A 15,346-nucleotide genomic window follows, 5' to 3' on the forward strand; every position below is an offset into this window, starting at 1 on the left:
CTTATTTTTTCATTGGAAATGATGCCTATTATTCCTATACCTAAAGGAGATTAGTGCATTACAATTGTAAAATATCCATTGTTGAAAGGAAGTTTTAAACAGAGTTCTTTGACACCATTAGTCACTCTGCTTTTCATGAGAGAGTTCAGAATATCCCATTGATTTTACAAAGAGAGGGAGGCCATTTAGGCTGAAGTTCTATGCATTAGGACTGAAGGAATGGATAAACACTTTGAAGTCAAGAGCCACCAATATTTCCTTGGAAGAAAAGTGCCCAGGGACTGCACATACATACCCCAACCATACAGCTACATTGAATACAATGCTAAGTTTAGTAATTTCTCTATCAGCTGTGTGTGTGTGTTTGTGATGCAAAACATGTTGAACATTTCCCGACACATATTGGTTCAGAAAGGGTTTGTTTCCAATTCCTTAGTCCTGCGGCAGCACCGGGTCACTCTGCTTTTTTGCTCTTACGTGTCAGGAATGTGGAAGCAATGTAAAGCATAGAATCATAGAGTTGGAAGAGACCACAAGGGTCATCGAGTCCAACCCCCTGCCAAGCAGGAAACACCATCAGAGCACTCCTGACATATGGTTGTCAAGCCTCTGCTTAAAGACCTCCAAAGAAGGAGACTCCACCACACTCCTTGGCAGCAAATTCCACTGTCGAACAGCTCTTACTGTCAGGAAGTTCTTCCTAATGTTTAGGTGGAATCTTCTTTCTTGTAGTTTGGATCCATTGCTCCGTGTCCGCTTCTCTGGAGCAGCAGAAAACAACCTTTCTCCCTCCTCTATGTGACATCCTTTTATATATTTGAACATGGCTATCATATCACCCCTTAACCTCCTCTTCTCCAGGCTAAACATGCCCAGCTCCCTTAGCCGATCCTCATAAGGCATTGTTTCTAGGCCTTTGACCATTTTGGTTGCCCTCCTCTGTACACGTTCTAGTTTGTCAGTGTCCTTCTTGAACTGTGGTGCCCAGAACTGGACACAGTACTCCAGGTGAGGTCTGACCAGAGCAGAATACAGTGGCACTATAACTTCCCTTGATCTAGATGCTATACTCCTATTGATGCAGCCCAGAATTGCATTGGCTTTTTTAGCTGCCGCGTCACACTGTTGGCTCATGTTAAGTTTGTGGTCAACCAAGACTCCTAGATCCTTTTCACATGTACTGCTCTCAAGCCAGGTGTCACCCATCTTGTATTTGTGCCTCTCATTTTTTTTGCCCAAGTGCAATACTTTACATTTCTCCCTGTTAAAATTCATCTTGTTTGTTTTGGCCCAGTTCTCTAATCTGTCAAGGTCGTTTTGAAGTGTGATCCTGTCCTCTGGGGTGTTAGCCACCCCTCCCAGTTTGGTGTCATCTGCAAATTTGATCAGGATGCCCTTGAGTCCATCATCCAAGTCGTTGATAAAGATGTTGAATAAGACCGGGCCCAAGACAGAACCCTGTGGCACCCCACTAGTCACTCTTCTCCAGGATGAAGAGGAACCATTGATGAGCACCCTTTGGGTCCGGTCAGTCAGCCAGTTACAAATCCACTGAGTGGTAGCATAGTCAAGACCGCATTTTACCAGCTTCTTTACAAGAATATCATGGGGCACCTTGTCAAATGCCTTGCTGAAATCAAGGTAGACTACATCCACTGCGTTCCCTTCATCTACCAGGCTTGTAACAGTGATGGTGAGGGGGTACAAAATAGAATGCTGATTGGCTTGTCACAACTGAACCAATATACATGGTCAATTTATTGATGGGGACTGACCACAGTAATCATATTTAGCTGGTTCTTCATGATCTCTACTGTCTGCCAGTATGTTTGTCACTACAATAAAAGCTCTAGATTGGCCTATAAAACTGTACATGAGTTGACCTGGAATACCCAAACGACTTATTCCCCTGTGCTAATCTGCTTGTAGGTCCTACCATGTGAGAGAAAATGGCACACTTTTTCAGGAAGTCATGGGGACCCAACCAGTCTAGTCACCCATGATTTCTGCACTACATGATCATTTTAATCCTTCTGTAATGGTTCTGTTGATTATTGGCTGCTTCTTAAAATACAGTTTGAGGTTCTCCGTGTGTGTGTGTGTGTGTGTGTGTGTGTGCATATATTGTAGGCATGAGTGGAATTTTTGTAAGGTGCCCTGAACACTATTTTAGAACAAAGATGGGGTATATCACAAGTGGATTCTTTTTTACTGCATTTGCAATTGTTTAAGATAAAACCTATTTTGGAAAGAAACTACTTTTGCCATTTTTATAGATGTTTATTGTTTGTTTACCGATAGTTGCCTTGGTGATATTATCTTCTGCTCTTGATAACGGTATTGCTGCTGCTTCTCTGCATGGGGTGGTGGCCAAGTCAAGGCTGCGTACATACACCAGTCAAAACGTATTAGCTGCTAATCATTTCGGAAGCATGGTACCGGAGACTTAGAATCGATGGGTCAGTTGCCATTTGTGTCTTTTCACTGCCCCTGCAGGAGATGCCAAGCTGCGTTTCAGTAACAGTCACACGTCCGTCACCTTGGGCAGCCTCCTGGATGACCAACACTGGCACTCGGTCCTCATCGAGCGATTCAATAAGCAGGTGAACTTCACGGTGGACAAGTATATGCAGCATTTCCGAACCAAGGGCGATTCGGATGACTTGAACATTGATTATGAGGTGCGTCAGACTTTTTTTGTGTAGCGTATGCTGTCCTAAGAGAAATGATGCAGGGAAATGTGCTTTCCAATCCAACCTGGCTTTTTTAGTGATAGCAGGGATGCTATTTTATCAAACAATGATTTACTTACTCCATTACTGCAGAAGGAGTGCACACATGAAATTAGAGGAAGGGCTGCAGCCCTGTGGTAGAGCAGCTGCTTTCCATGCAGAAGACCCTAGAGTGGGCATCTCCAAACTCGGCCCTCCAGATGTTTTGGGACTACAATTCCCATCATCCCTGACCACTGGTCCTGTTAGCTAGGGATGATGGGAGTTGTAGTCCCAAAACATCTGGAGGGCCGAATTTGGAGATGTCTGCCCTAGAGTGTCCACTGCCTGTAACCAGAGAAAGCTGATGCCAGTCAATGCAAACAGTACTGAGCTAGTTGAACCAATAGATTGACTCAGTATAAGGCAGTTTTCTATTCTCTTATCCTGAAAGTTTGTGCCAAGAAAGCTAATCGCACACAAGAATAGCAACTCTTGCACTGTCTCCAAGCCACATTGAAGGGGGGGTTAAACTCCCCTAAACGCCACATCTGGTATGATGCAGTTCAGTTATTAATTACTGCTAGAAGATAGGAACAGCTCCCTTCCTTGCTGCAGTGTTAGGGTGTGGGGGTTGCCATCCTCACAATGTGCACAGGATGACAGCCAAGGTCAGCCAAGCACCTGTAATTTGCCACTGGTAAGCCATCTGCTCTTGAATTAAAAGTGGACCGGGAACAAATCCTTTAAAGAGGAAAGGAGCCAGAAGTGTGGATTGAAAGTCCGCCCCCCGCTCTCTCTCTTCACAATATCAAGCAACATCAGCATTTGGCTACAGCATCGAAGCATCCAAGGAACATCAAGCTTGCTTAACGTGACTCCTCACAAAACCTGCTTAGCAAAAGCACAGCAGAAGGAGCAGCAGACTTATCTAAACTGCTAGGAAAAGGGGCAGAGAAAGAGGAAAGCAAGCAGCCTACAGATACAGAGGAATCTCATTAGTCCAAGAGGCTTGGCAGACATGAGCAACCAAATGCAACACAGCAAAGGTGTGAATTGCATCATTCTGCGCCAAGATGGATCCCTGCCTTGGAACAGAAATGTGTACCATTCAAGCTCACACTCTCTTTCTCTGCCTCTCCACCCGCTTTAGCTAACTTTTTTTTTTCTTTTTGCCCTTGAGTTAGAACATTTGACAAGTTAGGCTTCAATACATGACTCTCACTCATGCAACATAAAACCATCATTTGGTATTACATGTGAACTGGGTCATAGTGAAGCTCCACTGATTCGGTGGAACTTGACCATGTGTAACTTTGCAATGGTGATATACTTTGATTTATTCTGTTTCATAGGTGCTTGAAAAAATCTAATTTGAACTGACTTGGTCTGCTATCAATGTACTTTCATGCTTCAAAAATTTTCAAACACCGTTCTTCATTCAAAGAATGTATCACAATATATTTTGCATACACACTATGGGGGAAATATGTTTAGAAGTGCTTATTTAAATTATGAATTTCCATCATATTATATATTTAAATATTAATGCAGAAATGGGAAAGGAACAGACAAGAGTGAACACATATGGAAGTGACATGAATCATAGAATCATAGAATCATAGAGTTGGAAGAGACCACAAGGGCCATCGAGTCCAACCCCCTGCCAAGCAGGAAACACCATCAGAGCACTCCTGACATATGGTTGTCAAGCCTCTGCTTAAAGACCTCCAAAGAAGGAGACTCCACCACACTCCTTGGCAGCAAATTCCACTGTCGAACAGCTCTTACTGTCAGGAAGTTCTTCCTAATGTTTAGGTGGAATCTTCTTTCTTGCAGTTTGGATCCATTGCTCCGTGTCCGCTTCTCTGGAGCAGCAGAAAACAACCTTTCTCCCTCCTGGAAATGCACCCATCCTTATTGCAGTCCGTAGAAATTCTCCCATGAATTTCTTTGAGTTAAGTTCTAAGCATAATACAAATCAGTTTGATCCCAATATGCATTAGGCCAATTTATACCTAAAGACCAGTTCAGAAAAAGAAACTAGGTTTGTTCCTTAGCTTTAATATCTCCATTGCTTCACCCCAGCAACTACTAGACTAATGAAACCTTATCTTAGCACACTTAAGGGATTAAAGACCTAGCTAAGGGAACTAAAACAATTAGTCTGGTAATTAAAAATATTACTGATCACTAAGGAAACTGTTTTTTCCAATAATGCTGCAGTATAATTGATATTGATTGCCCTGGTTTTTTGTTTTTTTGTTTTAAAAAAAATCCACAGAAAGGGATCCCTGAGCTAGAGACTTTTAAAAAATAATTTAAAAAAACCCTCAGGAAGAAAGAGCAGAGGTTGCAAAGTGTCTGAAGCAAGAAATAATGAGCCCCAGCTAAAGAGCTAGTCTTTAAATAGAATTCCTTCTGCCAGTACTACATTCAATATGGGCCTTAAAATTACACATGACTATCATAGTGCAGAGGTACTTGAAGCAAGGTTTTGTTGCCTTCTTCCTCAAATATGACCTTACCATATGCATTTCAAATGAGTTTCAGACTTGGGCACTGAACATAAGAACAAAAGACCTCTGACCTATGCCAAACGAAATATGTGGGTGTGGGTGTTTGGGGTGAGGCTGTATCACCCCCCCCCCCAAGCCTCTTAGCAGTTTCTGCTACTATCAGCCATGGTATCCATCTTGGAAAGTTATTCCCACTGGATGAAAACTTCCAAAAGTTGATGCTGGGGGACTACTGCTTAGCTCTGTTTTGGCTTCTCTGCTGTGGTGTGCCACAGGATCCCATCTTTCCCACCCCCACTCTTTCATACATGAAGACAGTGAGCTGATTTGGGGTAAGGTGTCATCAATATGTCATCCAGCTCTGTTTACCTTTTAAATCTGATTCAGGTGATGCAGTGGAATTACTGAACCAGCTTAAAGCTTGGTCATTCACTGCTTGAGGGTCAATAAATTGAAGTTCAGACCAAACAAGTAGGTGGCTTGCCTGTCCAGGTGGCAGTGTTTACCTTGTGCTGGATGGAATTTCATCCCCCACTAAAGCATTGTAGGGAACTGCCTGGTACCATATCGGCCCATCTCTCTAGTTCAACATTGTCTACATTGACTGGAAGCGGCTGCTGAAGGGTTCCTTCAGGGAGTCTCTCCTAGCTGTACCAGGAGATGGCAGAGAATGAACCTGGGACCTTCTGCTTGTAAAGTAGATAATCTTCTATTGAACCGTACACCTTCCCTTTTTTTCTGTCAGGGTTGCTGGCAATGGGCAGAGCCACAGCTGATGAAGCCGGTGGGGGGGGGGGATGACCTGAATTAATTAAACCAGCATGGAGACCACTTGGTTCGAGGTTTCATCATGGCTGCTGCAGAACTGGAATTCTCAATTCTACCCAGAAGTAGAGCTGTGCAAAGACCTCCCTACCCCTGCAAACAAACACCACTGGATGAGGCAAACCTGCTCTGTGCCATCTAGCCCCAGATCCAGCCGTGGGTCAATTTGGGGATCAGGACTATTGTTTAATTGGGTTTCTGAAACCATATTAGACAGTTAGGGGTGGAGAAAGAAAGAGTTACTGCATCAAAGGTTTGGGTACAGCAATGAACAGCAAATTTAGAATTCTCTTGTGGGGGAATTATTATTATTATTATTATTATTATTATTATTATTATTATTATTTATTATTTGTACCCCACCCATCTGGCTGGGTTTCCCCAGCCACTCTGGGCAGCTTCCAACAAAGATTAAAAATACATTAAAATGCCACACATTAAAAACTTCCCTAAACAGGGCTGCCTTCAGGTGTCTTCTAAATGAACTTCACTCCAAACATTCTCCAGTATTGCTTGTCATTGCCAGTCTGGTTCTTAATTTTATTTTAGGATTCATCCTGTCCTATCAGGTATACCGATGATTAGCCAAACTTCTTTCTGAGCATGAAGTTGCTTTACAGCAAAGCTGCAAAATAAATACACCATAAAAGTGTCAGGCAATGAAAAGTCTTCATCTACTGAAATTTGTCCTTCTAAATCTTGTCCTCTTTTTGTCATTTAGTATTTGACAATGAAGGACATTGGAATGAAACAACTTCTTTATTCTGTTTTCTATGGTCTGTTTTTCCCTGTGTACTCACAAGCAAGAACTTTCTCTCTCTCCCTCCCTCTCTCTTTCTCCATGTTATGACTATTAGAGGTTTTTTAAAAGAGTGTTGAATTTGTTCTTGTCCCAAAGCTCAGTTTTGGAGGAATCCCAGTCCCAGGCAAACCAGGAACTTTTCTGAAGAAAAATTTCCATGGCTGCATTGAGAACCTTTATTACAATGGAGTCAATATCATTGACCTGGCAAAAAGACGAAAGCCACAGATCTACATCGTGGTAAGAACCCAATACATATTTGCTGACTTGTTCTTTTCTTGAAATTGTCGCTGTTGACAGGTACTGTTTGCTCTACCAAGCAAAAGGCTCTTATCTTACATCTGGCAAGTCATGCACACAATTTGCTTCTTCAAAAGATGTGCTTGAAGGCTGGGGCAAAGCTAAGTGTTATTGAAAGGCATGTTTGAAAGCTTCAGGGATCCTGATTTAAGTGGACTCAGAATTGTTAGAGGAAGCTACACAAGATGGAGGGAATAGAAGGGGGGAAGAAGGTTTATAATCATAGGTACTACATGTCATAAAACAGACAAGATTCTGAGAAAAACTTTTTGAAAATGGATTTTCAGGTCCATGGTTAATGCATTGGATTGCCTCCTGAGTTTCAGGTTCTCTCTCATACACAGATTGCCTAATGGTGTAATCCTCTGCATGTCCACTGATAAGTAAGTCCCATTTTCAATGGAGCTCACCAAGTCCCATTGAGTTCAATGGGATTTACTCCTAGGCTAATGTGTATAGGATCATAATTTTCTAAACTTATTCCTTGACTCTGCCCTTTCCTAGCCCAGCATCCCATTCTAACAGTGGCCAACCAAATTCAAAGTTCTAGCAAGAATTCAAACCCAATAGCTTCCTATTATCTTATGGCGGAACTCTCACAATGTGCATATGCAGCTATAAAAAGAATAGGCACATAGGCTTGGAAGGGTTCCAGCTTCATTATGCTTTTCTGTGAAAAAACATGCTTCCAATATATATGAATATCTCCTGACAATCTCAGGGAATGCCTCCTCCCATATGAGGCTTTTGTCATCTTGCCACTTAAGATAATCTGACAAGGTCCTGCTACAGATCCTATTTTAGGGGGATGCTAGATGAGCATCCACCAGGAGCAGGAGCCCTCTGCAAGAAAGATTGTGCTGCCTCTTCCCTGCTACCCTTTCAGAGTTGGCTTTGCTTTGTTTACTGGCTGTTATTGCATCTCTTTATACCCTAAATCGTTTGAGTTTCTGCCTTGTTGTTGTTGTATCATGTAATTGGTACTCCTGTATGTGTTTTTAATTTGGAAACCACTATGAAATTTCAAAGCAGTGTCTTTCTTTCTTTCTTTCTTTCTTTCTTTCTTTCAAAATAAGGCTGGGGTCACCAGTCTTTATGGACTAGAGGGTGCATTTCAGATGCAGAAACTGAGAGAGTGTTAGGGGTCACATAAAGGCTGCCATGGAGCGGGTGTGGCATAAACCAAAATGGCTGCCATGGAGAGTATAGTGTAACACAAAAATAGATAACCACTGCTGAGAACTTTATGTTTTACATGGGAAGTCAGCCTTGTCCTGCTGGTCCTAATTATGGATCTCTCTCTCTCTCTCTCTCTCTCTCTCTCTCTCTCTCTCTCTCACACACACACACACACACACACTTACAATTGTTGGATAATAACAAAACAGAGCTTCCCCCCCAGAAAAAAGATGCAAGGTAGCTGCACCATTTATTTCACATAAATCACTTAGAATGATTTTGCCACCTAACTTTCTTTCTGGGGGGGGGGGGGGATAGGGACTCTTTATGTATTAAATGAAAGCTCAGAGTCTGGAGTACCTACCCTGGAGAACCACTGGAAGCCTTCATGGGTGTCATGGTGCCCATGGGCACTAGGTTGGCAACCTCTGAAATCAGGGATGGCCCATCCCATTTCACCGCCTGAGGTAAAACGGGAAGGTGTTGTCCCCTTCCACCACCTCTCTGCCAAAGTCTTGCTTACCTGGATCATGCACCAGCTTCTCCTCACTTCTCCAATGGGGACGGTGGCAAAGTTAGGCAGGGTGCCCCCATGGGATTCTACTGCCCAAGGCAGCTGCCTTAGTTCGCCTCATGGGCAGGCTGGCCCTATCTGAAATAAGTTGTTATCCTGATAATATAAGCACAGCAGCATTATGTACACCACTTTAGATATTTTATAGTATGTTGTTATTGTTGTTATTATTTAATCAATAAATAGGCTTTTATGTCACAATGCAATTTACAAATATACCACCAACATAAAAAGATTCTTGAGACCTTTCAAGGTTTCTCCTCCTCCTCCTCCTCCTCCTCCTCCTCCTCCTTCTTCTATTTCTTCTTCAACCACTTAGCTTGAATTTTGAAATGCCATGGAGAGCTTCAGGTGTTGGTGAGATGTAACAGCAAAATGAAATGACTTTTTGTTTTCTTTAACAAGCAGGCATGTGTTTTTCCCTCATGCAATGTTGAGGCTTCAGGGTCAGGCACCAGCGCAGACTGTGGGAATGACAATTCTGAATAATGGGTCATTTTGGCAACAAAATGGGCTGTCTGGGGAAATGAATCCAAATGGGTAGTATCAAAAGTGTAAAGAAAAATTCTCAGTGACAGTTGAATTTAAGCTAATAATGCATTCTCTTTCTGTGAATTCTAAACACCATCAGTAAAGTGCTTTGAACCACCTTAAATCTCACGTAGATGTTAATCTCACTTTTAAGGAAATATTGAGTACCTTTGATCTCAAAACTCTTATTATTATCAAAGCACATCAGATGGATAGAAGTACACAGAGGACATTTTCAGGTCAGAAGCAAGGAAACAAAAGGTTGTATCCAATGGTGCCAGTTTTTTGAACAGGAGGAGCCATTCTGGTTGTGAAAGAGTATTTACTTCAGTGAAGGACTGGAGTGTTGTTGTTGTTTAGTCGTTTAGTCGTGTCTGACTCTTCATGACCCCATGGACCAGAGCACGCCAGGCACTCCTGTCTTCCACTGCCTCCAGCAGTTTGGTCAAACTCATGCTGGTAGCTTCAAAAACACTGTCCAACCATCTCATCCTCTGTCATCCCCTTCTCCTTGTGCCCTCAATCTTTCCCAACATCAGGGTCTTTTCCAGGGAGTCTTCTCTTCTTATGAGGTGGCCAAAGTATTGGAGCCTCAGCTTCACGATCTGTCCTTCCAGTGAGCACTCAGGGCTGATTTGCTTGAGAATGGATAGGTTTGATCTTCTTGTAATCCATGGGACTCTCAAGAGTCTCCTCCAGCACCATAATTCAAAAGCATCAATTCTTCGGTGATCAGCCTTCTTTATGGTCCAGCTCTCACTTCCATACATCACTAGGAGGACTGGAGTACTAAATGCTAAATCTCCCATGCCGTGCAACCCTCTGCAGCAAATATTCAAGGGTGCAGGGGTTATCCTCAGAAATTGCCTACTCTTCCATTAGTGGAATCTTCTCCTAGATCAAATATTCCTCTATGAATGGAAGAAGACTATTCAATTCATCCCCTTTTGCCTGGAGTCAGACAGGCTTAAAATATAACCAGCTATGTTTTGAAGTGGTTGTGGTATGCGTTGCTGAACGGACACTGGCAGAAAACTTTCCTAGTCGTTGGCCACTGATGAAGCTACGAAATTGACTGAACGTTGATGTTTATTTTTGGATAATGGGACAGAATGCTGATCTGCTGAATTATTGTTCATTTACGATCTGGTGGGGAATCTTTGGTGGGCTGATGACCCATTACCCCATTGGAAAGCTGCCAGGGCCAATTTTTCTATAGCCAGATGCAGAGGTTGGTGAGGTCAAACCAAATCCTATATCTTTATAGCACATTCACAGCTATTTAACATGGCAACAAAAACATTTACTTCTTATTAACTCCAGTCATGTTTCAGCTTTGATTTTCTTCACAAACGCTCCCCCAGTTTTTTAAAAAGCTATTGAACACCTTTTATCTCTCCTAACAGTACAAAAGACAATTAATTCTAACAGAAGAATGCAAATAAAAGTCAATGGACAGTTGAACGGCAAGCCTCACAGCTATTCAAGTCCTCTAACTTAAAAATGTAATTGCATCCCCCAAGTCCAATTTTGTTCAAGTAGAAAAGTAGCACAGGAAGACTGGTGTGCTGGGGTATTGCTTGCAGGGATTATTTCAAAAAAAGGCATCCTCTACCTGTAAAGGTACCCCTGCCCGTATGGGCCACTCTAGGGTTGTGTGCCCATCTCACTTAAGAGGCCGGGGGCCAGCGCTGTCCGAGGACACTTCTGGGTCACGTGGCCAGCGTTTCCGTGTGCTGCTCTGGCAAGCCGGCACCAGCGTAGCACACGGAAACACCATTTACCTTCCCGCTATAAAGCGGTACCTATTTATCTACTTGCACTTAGGGGTGCTTTCGAACTGCTAGGTGGGCAGGAGCTGGGACCAAAAGACGGGAGCTCACCCTGCCGTGGGGATTCGAACCACCGACCATGCGATCGGCAAGCCCTAGGCACTGAGGTTTTTCCCACAGCGCCACCCGCGTCTCTACCTGTAGTCCATAGTAATATAGCCTACTTTAGCATTCTGTAAACCAGCCATCTGTGGCCATGACCCAATGAGCTATTTCAGATACACCCAATGACTTGGGAATGCCCAGTAGGATGAAAAAGGCAGATCCCAATCATTTGAAAAGGACTGGTTTTTAGAAATGAACATGGAAGGCAAACAGAATTCAAGGCTGCATACACACCACACATTTAAAGCATATTTAAAACACCCCTCCCAAAGAAACCTGGGAACTGTGGTTTAGCCCACTCTACAGAGCTACAGTTCCCAGCACCCATAACCAACTCTGGTTCCTAAGATTCTTTGTGTGTGGAAAATGTGTTTTAAATGTCTGGTATGAATGCAGCCCTAGTGCATTCAATTTTAATGATGTGTTTTAATGAAAGTATTAAAACATTTTAGTCCTAGTGAATAAAACTGGATAGGTTTTAGGTCACTATACCCCTGACTCGGCACAAAGTATTAAATCTGCTTTTGTGCTATTTGACCACTTTTAGTTGTCCTGTCTGGCAAGGTGAATTTGAAAGACAAGCCTTTGGTTCTGCTTCCTTCTCTACTGAAAAGAGGGAAATCTCAAGCTATCTATATTATGTTTGTCTATTATCCCCTTTTCTGTTTTTACCTTTGTTTCTTAGTAGAATGATTTATGATTTTTAAAATTGGCTGCTGCTGTCCTCTGCAGTTGCGTCTCAGCTACTGGACCAGGTAATGAAGTGATAATGCTCGGTTACTGCAAGCGTGAAGGCAGTAAAATCTTTTGTTGCGCTGTTGGCCAGTGACCTAAAAGCTTAGGAGACTCAGATAAAGAAAATTCAGAATTGCTTAGCCAAGCATATGATCCTCAAAGTCTCTCAAAGGGATGAAATATCATTCTGTTGAGCCCTTTCAGTTCTGTTATCTGATACTTTTCTGAGCAGGGACATAAAAGTTTCCCAAGAAAGGAATTCAAGTATATGAGAACCTCTGCTCTTTAATGACAATCAGTGACTTCACCTCTTTCCTCCTGAAAATATTAGCTTAGTTATGTACAGTAGAGCTTCTGTATTAAGAGCATCCCAATAATTGAAGTGTCCTCTCTGCTGACAAAAGACCCCATTATCCTCTTTATATGACAATTAAGTAAGAACAGGCCTTCCTTAAGGAGATTTTTCTTCTTCTCTGACTTCTACTCTCAAAGCAAGGCAAAAATTATCTCTGAAACAATTTCTAATAATCACTTATTGCCTGCATAATGAGAGCATCATGATTACTTCTTATGAAATCGTTGCATACTCAAGTACTCAGATACTGAATGAAAAATGCATGTGTGTATCACATCACTTATGGAGAGGACTTTTGCATCAAAGTTTGAGTAATTTGAGGCCAAGAAAGAAATGACCATTTCTCCCAAATATATTAAAGAAAGAAATGGTATTTTTACATGTGAGCACCCTTCATAACTGCTCCAATATGGATGTATTTTGTAACTCCATGTGCATAACAAAAAGTATTATAATTAAGAAATCCCAACCCTGCTTCAACTTTATTTGGGTTAACTGGAGGCCTTGTGCTTCACCTTTCACTTTCAGCAAATTTGAAGCACATGGCTTCCCCCAAAGAAATATGGCAGCTGTAGTTTTATGTACCATGGTGCTACAATCCCCATCACCCTTAAACTATAGCTCCCATGATTTTTGGGAGGAAGCAGTGTGCTTTAAATGAATGCTGTGCATGAGACTTTACACAAAGAATTTCTGTGACATCCTAACTGTGGTATTCCAACACAATGCTTGCATTATCCATACACTTTTTATTAATATGTTTAGAAATGCTTCCTTCTGGAAGACCCAAGATGATAAGTTTAAGGAGCTGAAGATCCAGACTAACTGAAAGGCACCCTCAGCACTCACCCAGGTGTTGAGTGCATAGGATGGGACACTGAGCTGAGAGATTACTTTTATGTCTCCTGGGTTTGTAACTGCGGGAGTTTAATTATCCTCATCACCCGCACTCACATACTTCAACTTTCTTCTGATAAAATAGTAATCCACACTTGAGTAATCAGCAAAATAGGCAAGAAATAGAGAATTAAGTTTCACTCATTGATGCTATACACAGAGACAGTCTCGGGATGATTGCTAAGACCTCCTCTTAGTCGGATTACATAGCATTTCCTTAGGGTTCTGCTAGGTGATTTCTTTTTAAAGGCGATATTGCATGCCAAGACATGCTCCAAATATGCACTGCCTCTCACTTAATGTTTTTAACTAAACAATTTGTATCTGCTTTGATAGCTTCTACAATGGCCTGTTTGCAACAAAGGAAATTCCCTTGCTTGCCATGTTACTCCTGAAAATAGATAGTGACAGACCTCTTTCCCAAGTGGATGAGGGTCAAGGCAGTATCTACCAAGGAAATGTTAAATATCTCTGTTTAATTGCCTGAATTTAGGAAGTTCAAATTGTAATAACAGCAGCAGAAGCCCCTTTGGAGTACATTTCAGTACCTGTTAAAGGAATCGTTAATCAGACTGGAAACATTGGACTCGATGGAGTTCGTAAATGCCAGATGAGTGCTAGATGGAGTTTTTAGCAGCTAGACATGTCTGATCTTCTAGTTTCCCTCTGGAGGATAGAAACTTCTTATTCTATTTCACAGCTAGGGAAAAGTTTGAGGGGTTTTTTATCCTTTTCTTTTTCAGTTAAAGTGAGTTCAGCTGTAATAGCAACTGTTCCAGAGAAGGCACTAGGGACAAGCTAAGATCTAGTGTCATTTTTTCACGTGGTTTTGACCCTCATTCATGCTAATCTCACCAAATCAGTGAGAAGTGCTGAAAAGGAAGCTGACTAGCCAGCACGGCCCCTACTGTATGTATTCAATTGCGCAGAAGCAGTGGCTGTACTGTATTCCATTTATAATATACATCCAGTCACCTCAAAAATTTCATCTGTCTTGGATATGGGTGTGCAAATGTACCAGTAGGGTTGCACAATTAGTTACCAGATAAAAAGGAGGACAAAGTTCCTGTATCTTTACTTTGTTCCTTAGAAAAAGGAAAGTCAACAGTTTTTGAACATTCGTTTAGGGAATGTTCAGTAACCTGTAGCAAAGACCAAGGTCACTAAATTACCCACAGAGATGACAAACTACTTGCCATTCCATCCTGTGCAACCTCCTGAACTGAGAACTGGCCACAATATATCTGCCATCCAGAACCAAAATGGGGCATTAAGTTGACAGGCAAAGTTGTTAAGCCTCAAGACTAGCCCTGGAAACATCTACCCCTGCCATGTTTGGTTGCACACTATTATTAAGGAAGATTGCTAGGAAACAGGCTGACCAGCTCAGTCCAGATGTGCCTGGTGATGTTCATTCTAAGAGCTTCATAGACCCTCTGCTGGCACAAACCTGCAATGGCTGCAGGATAACCATCTGCACTCCCCAATTCCAAAGAAAGCAAAATTCAGTTATGAAAAATGAGGGTGTATAAAGTGTTACCAAACAGTGATATCAGACAAACAGTGAAATATTGTAAGTCAGATCTACAAATGAAGAATCTGTCTGCTTACCACAACCATGTTCCTTTAGGATCCAGATCCAGGGAGATGAATAATGATAATGATAATGATAATATATTATTATTTATACCCCACTCATCTAGCCGGGCCTCCCCAGCCACTGTGGGTGGCTCCCAACAGAATATTAAAAGCATGATAAAACATCAAACATTAAAAACTCCCCTAAACAGGACTGCCTTCAAATGTCTTTTAAAAGTCAGATAGTTGTTTATTTCTTTGGCATCTGATGGGATGGCATTCCACAGGGCGGCGCCACTACCGAGAAGGCCCTGGTTTCCTGTAACCTCACTTCTCACAGTGAGGGAACTGCCAGAAGGCCCTCAGTGCTTGACCTCAGTGTTTGGGCTGAATGATGGGGGTG

The 15,346-nt window shown here is 42.2% G+C and overlaps 1 protein-coding gene and 1 long non-coding RNA gene across 3 annotated transcripts in view; both read left to right on the plus strand.

The window, feature by feature from the left end:
* The window catches only part of LOC310673250, a 611,626-nt gene that overhangs the window by 449,171 nt on the left and 147,109 nt on the right, over positions 1–15,346 (plus strand). The gene's annotated exons all lie outside the window — the stretch shown is intronic.
* Positions 1–15,346, plus strand: part of CNTNAP5 (contactin associated protein family member 5) — a 298,496-nt gene that overhangs the window by 136,041 nt on the left and 147,109 nt on the right. For both annotated transcript variants that reach the window (XR_014508745.1, XM_083430378.1), the window contains exons 6-7: positions 2,497–2,681; positions 6,954–7,097. Coding sequence is in view for 1 of the 2 variants with exons in the window: in XM_083430378.1 (XP_083286504.1) it covers positions 2,497–2,681; positions 6,954–7,097 (329 nt within the window). In the remaining variant the exon portion in view is untranslated. The remainder of the gene's footprint in view (positions 1–2,496; positions 2,682–6,953; positions 7,098–15,346) is intronic.

Source organism: Podarcis tiliguerta (genome assembly GCF_965153285.1).
Source record: "Podarcis tiliguerta genome assembly, chromosome: 1".
NCBI classification, from domain to species: Eukaryota; Metazoa; Chordata; class Lepidosauria; order Squamata; family Lacertidae; genus Podarcis; species Podarcis tiliguerta.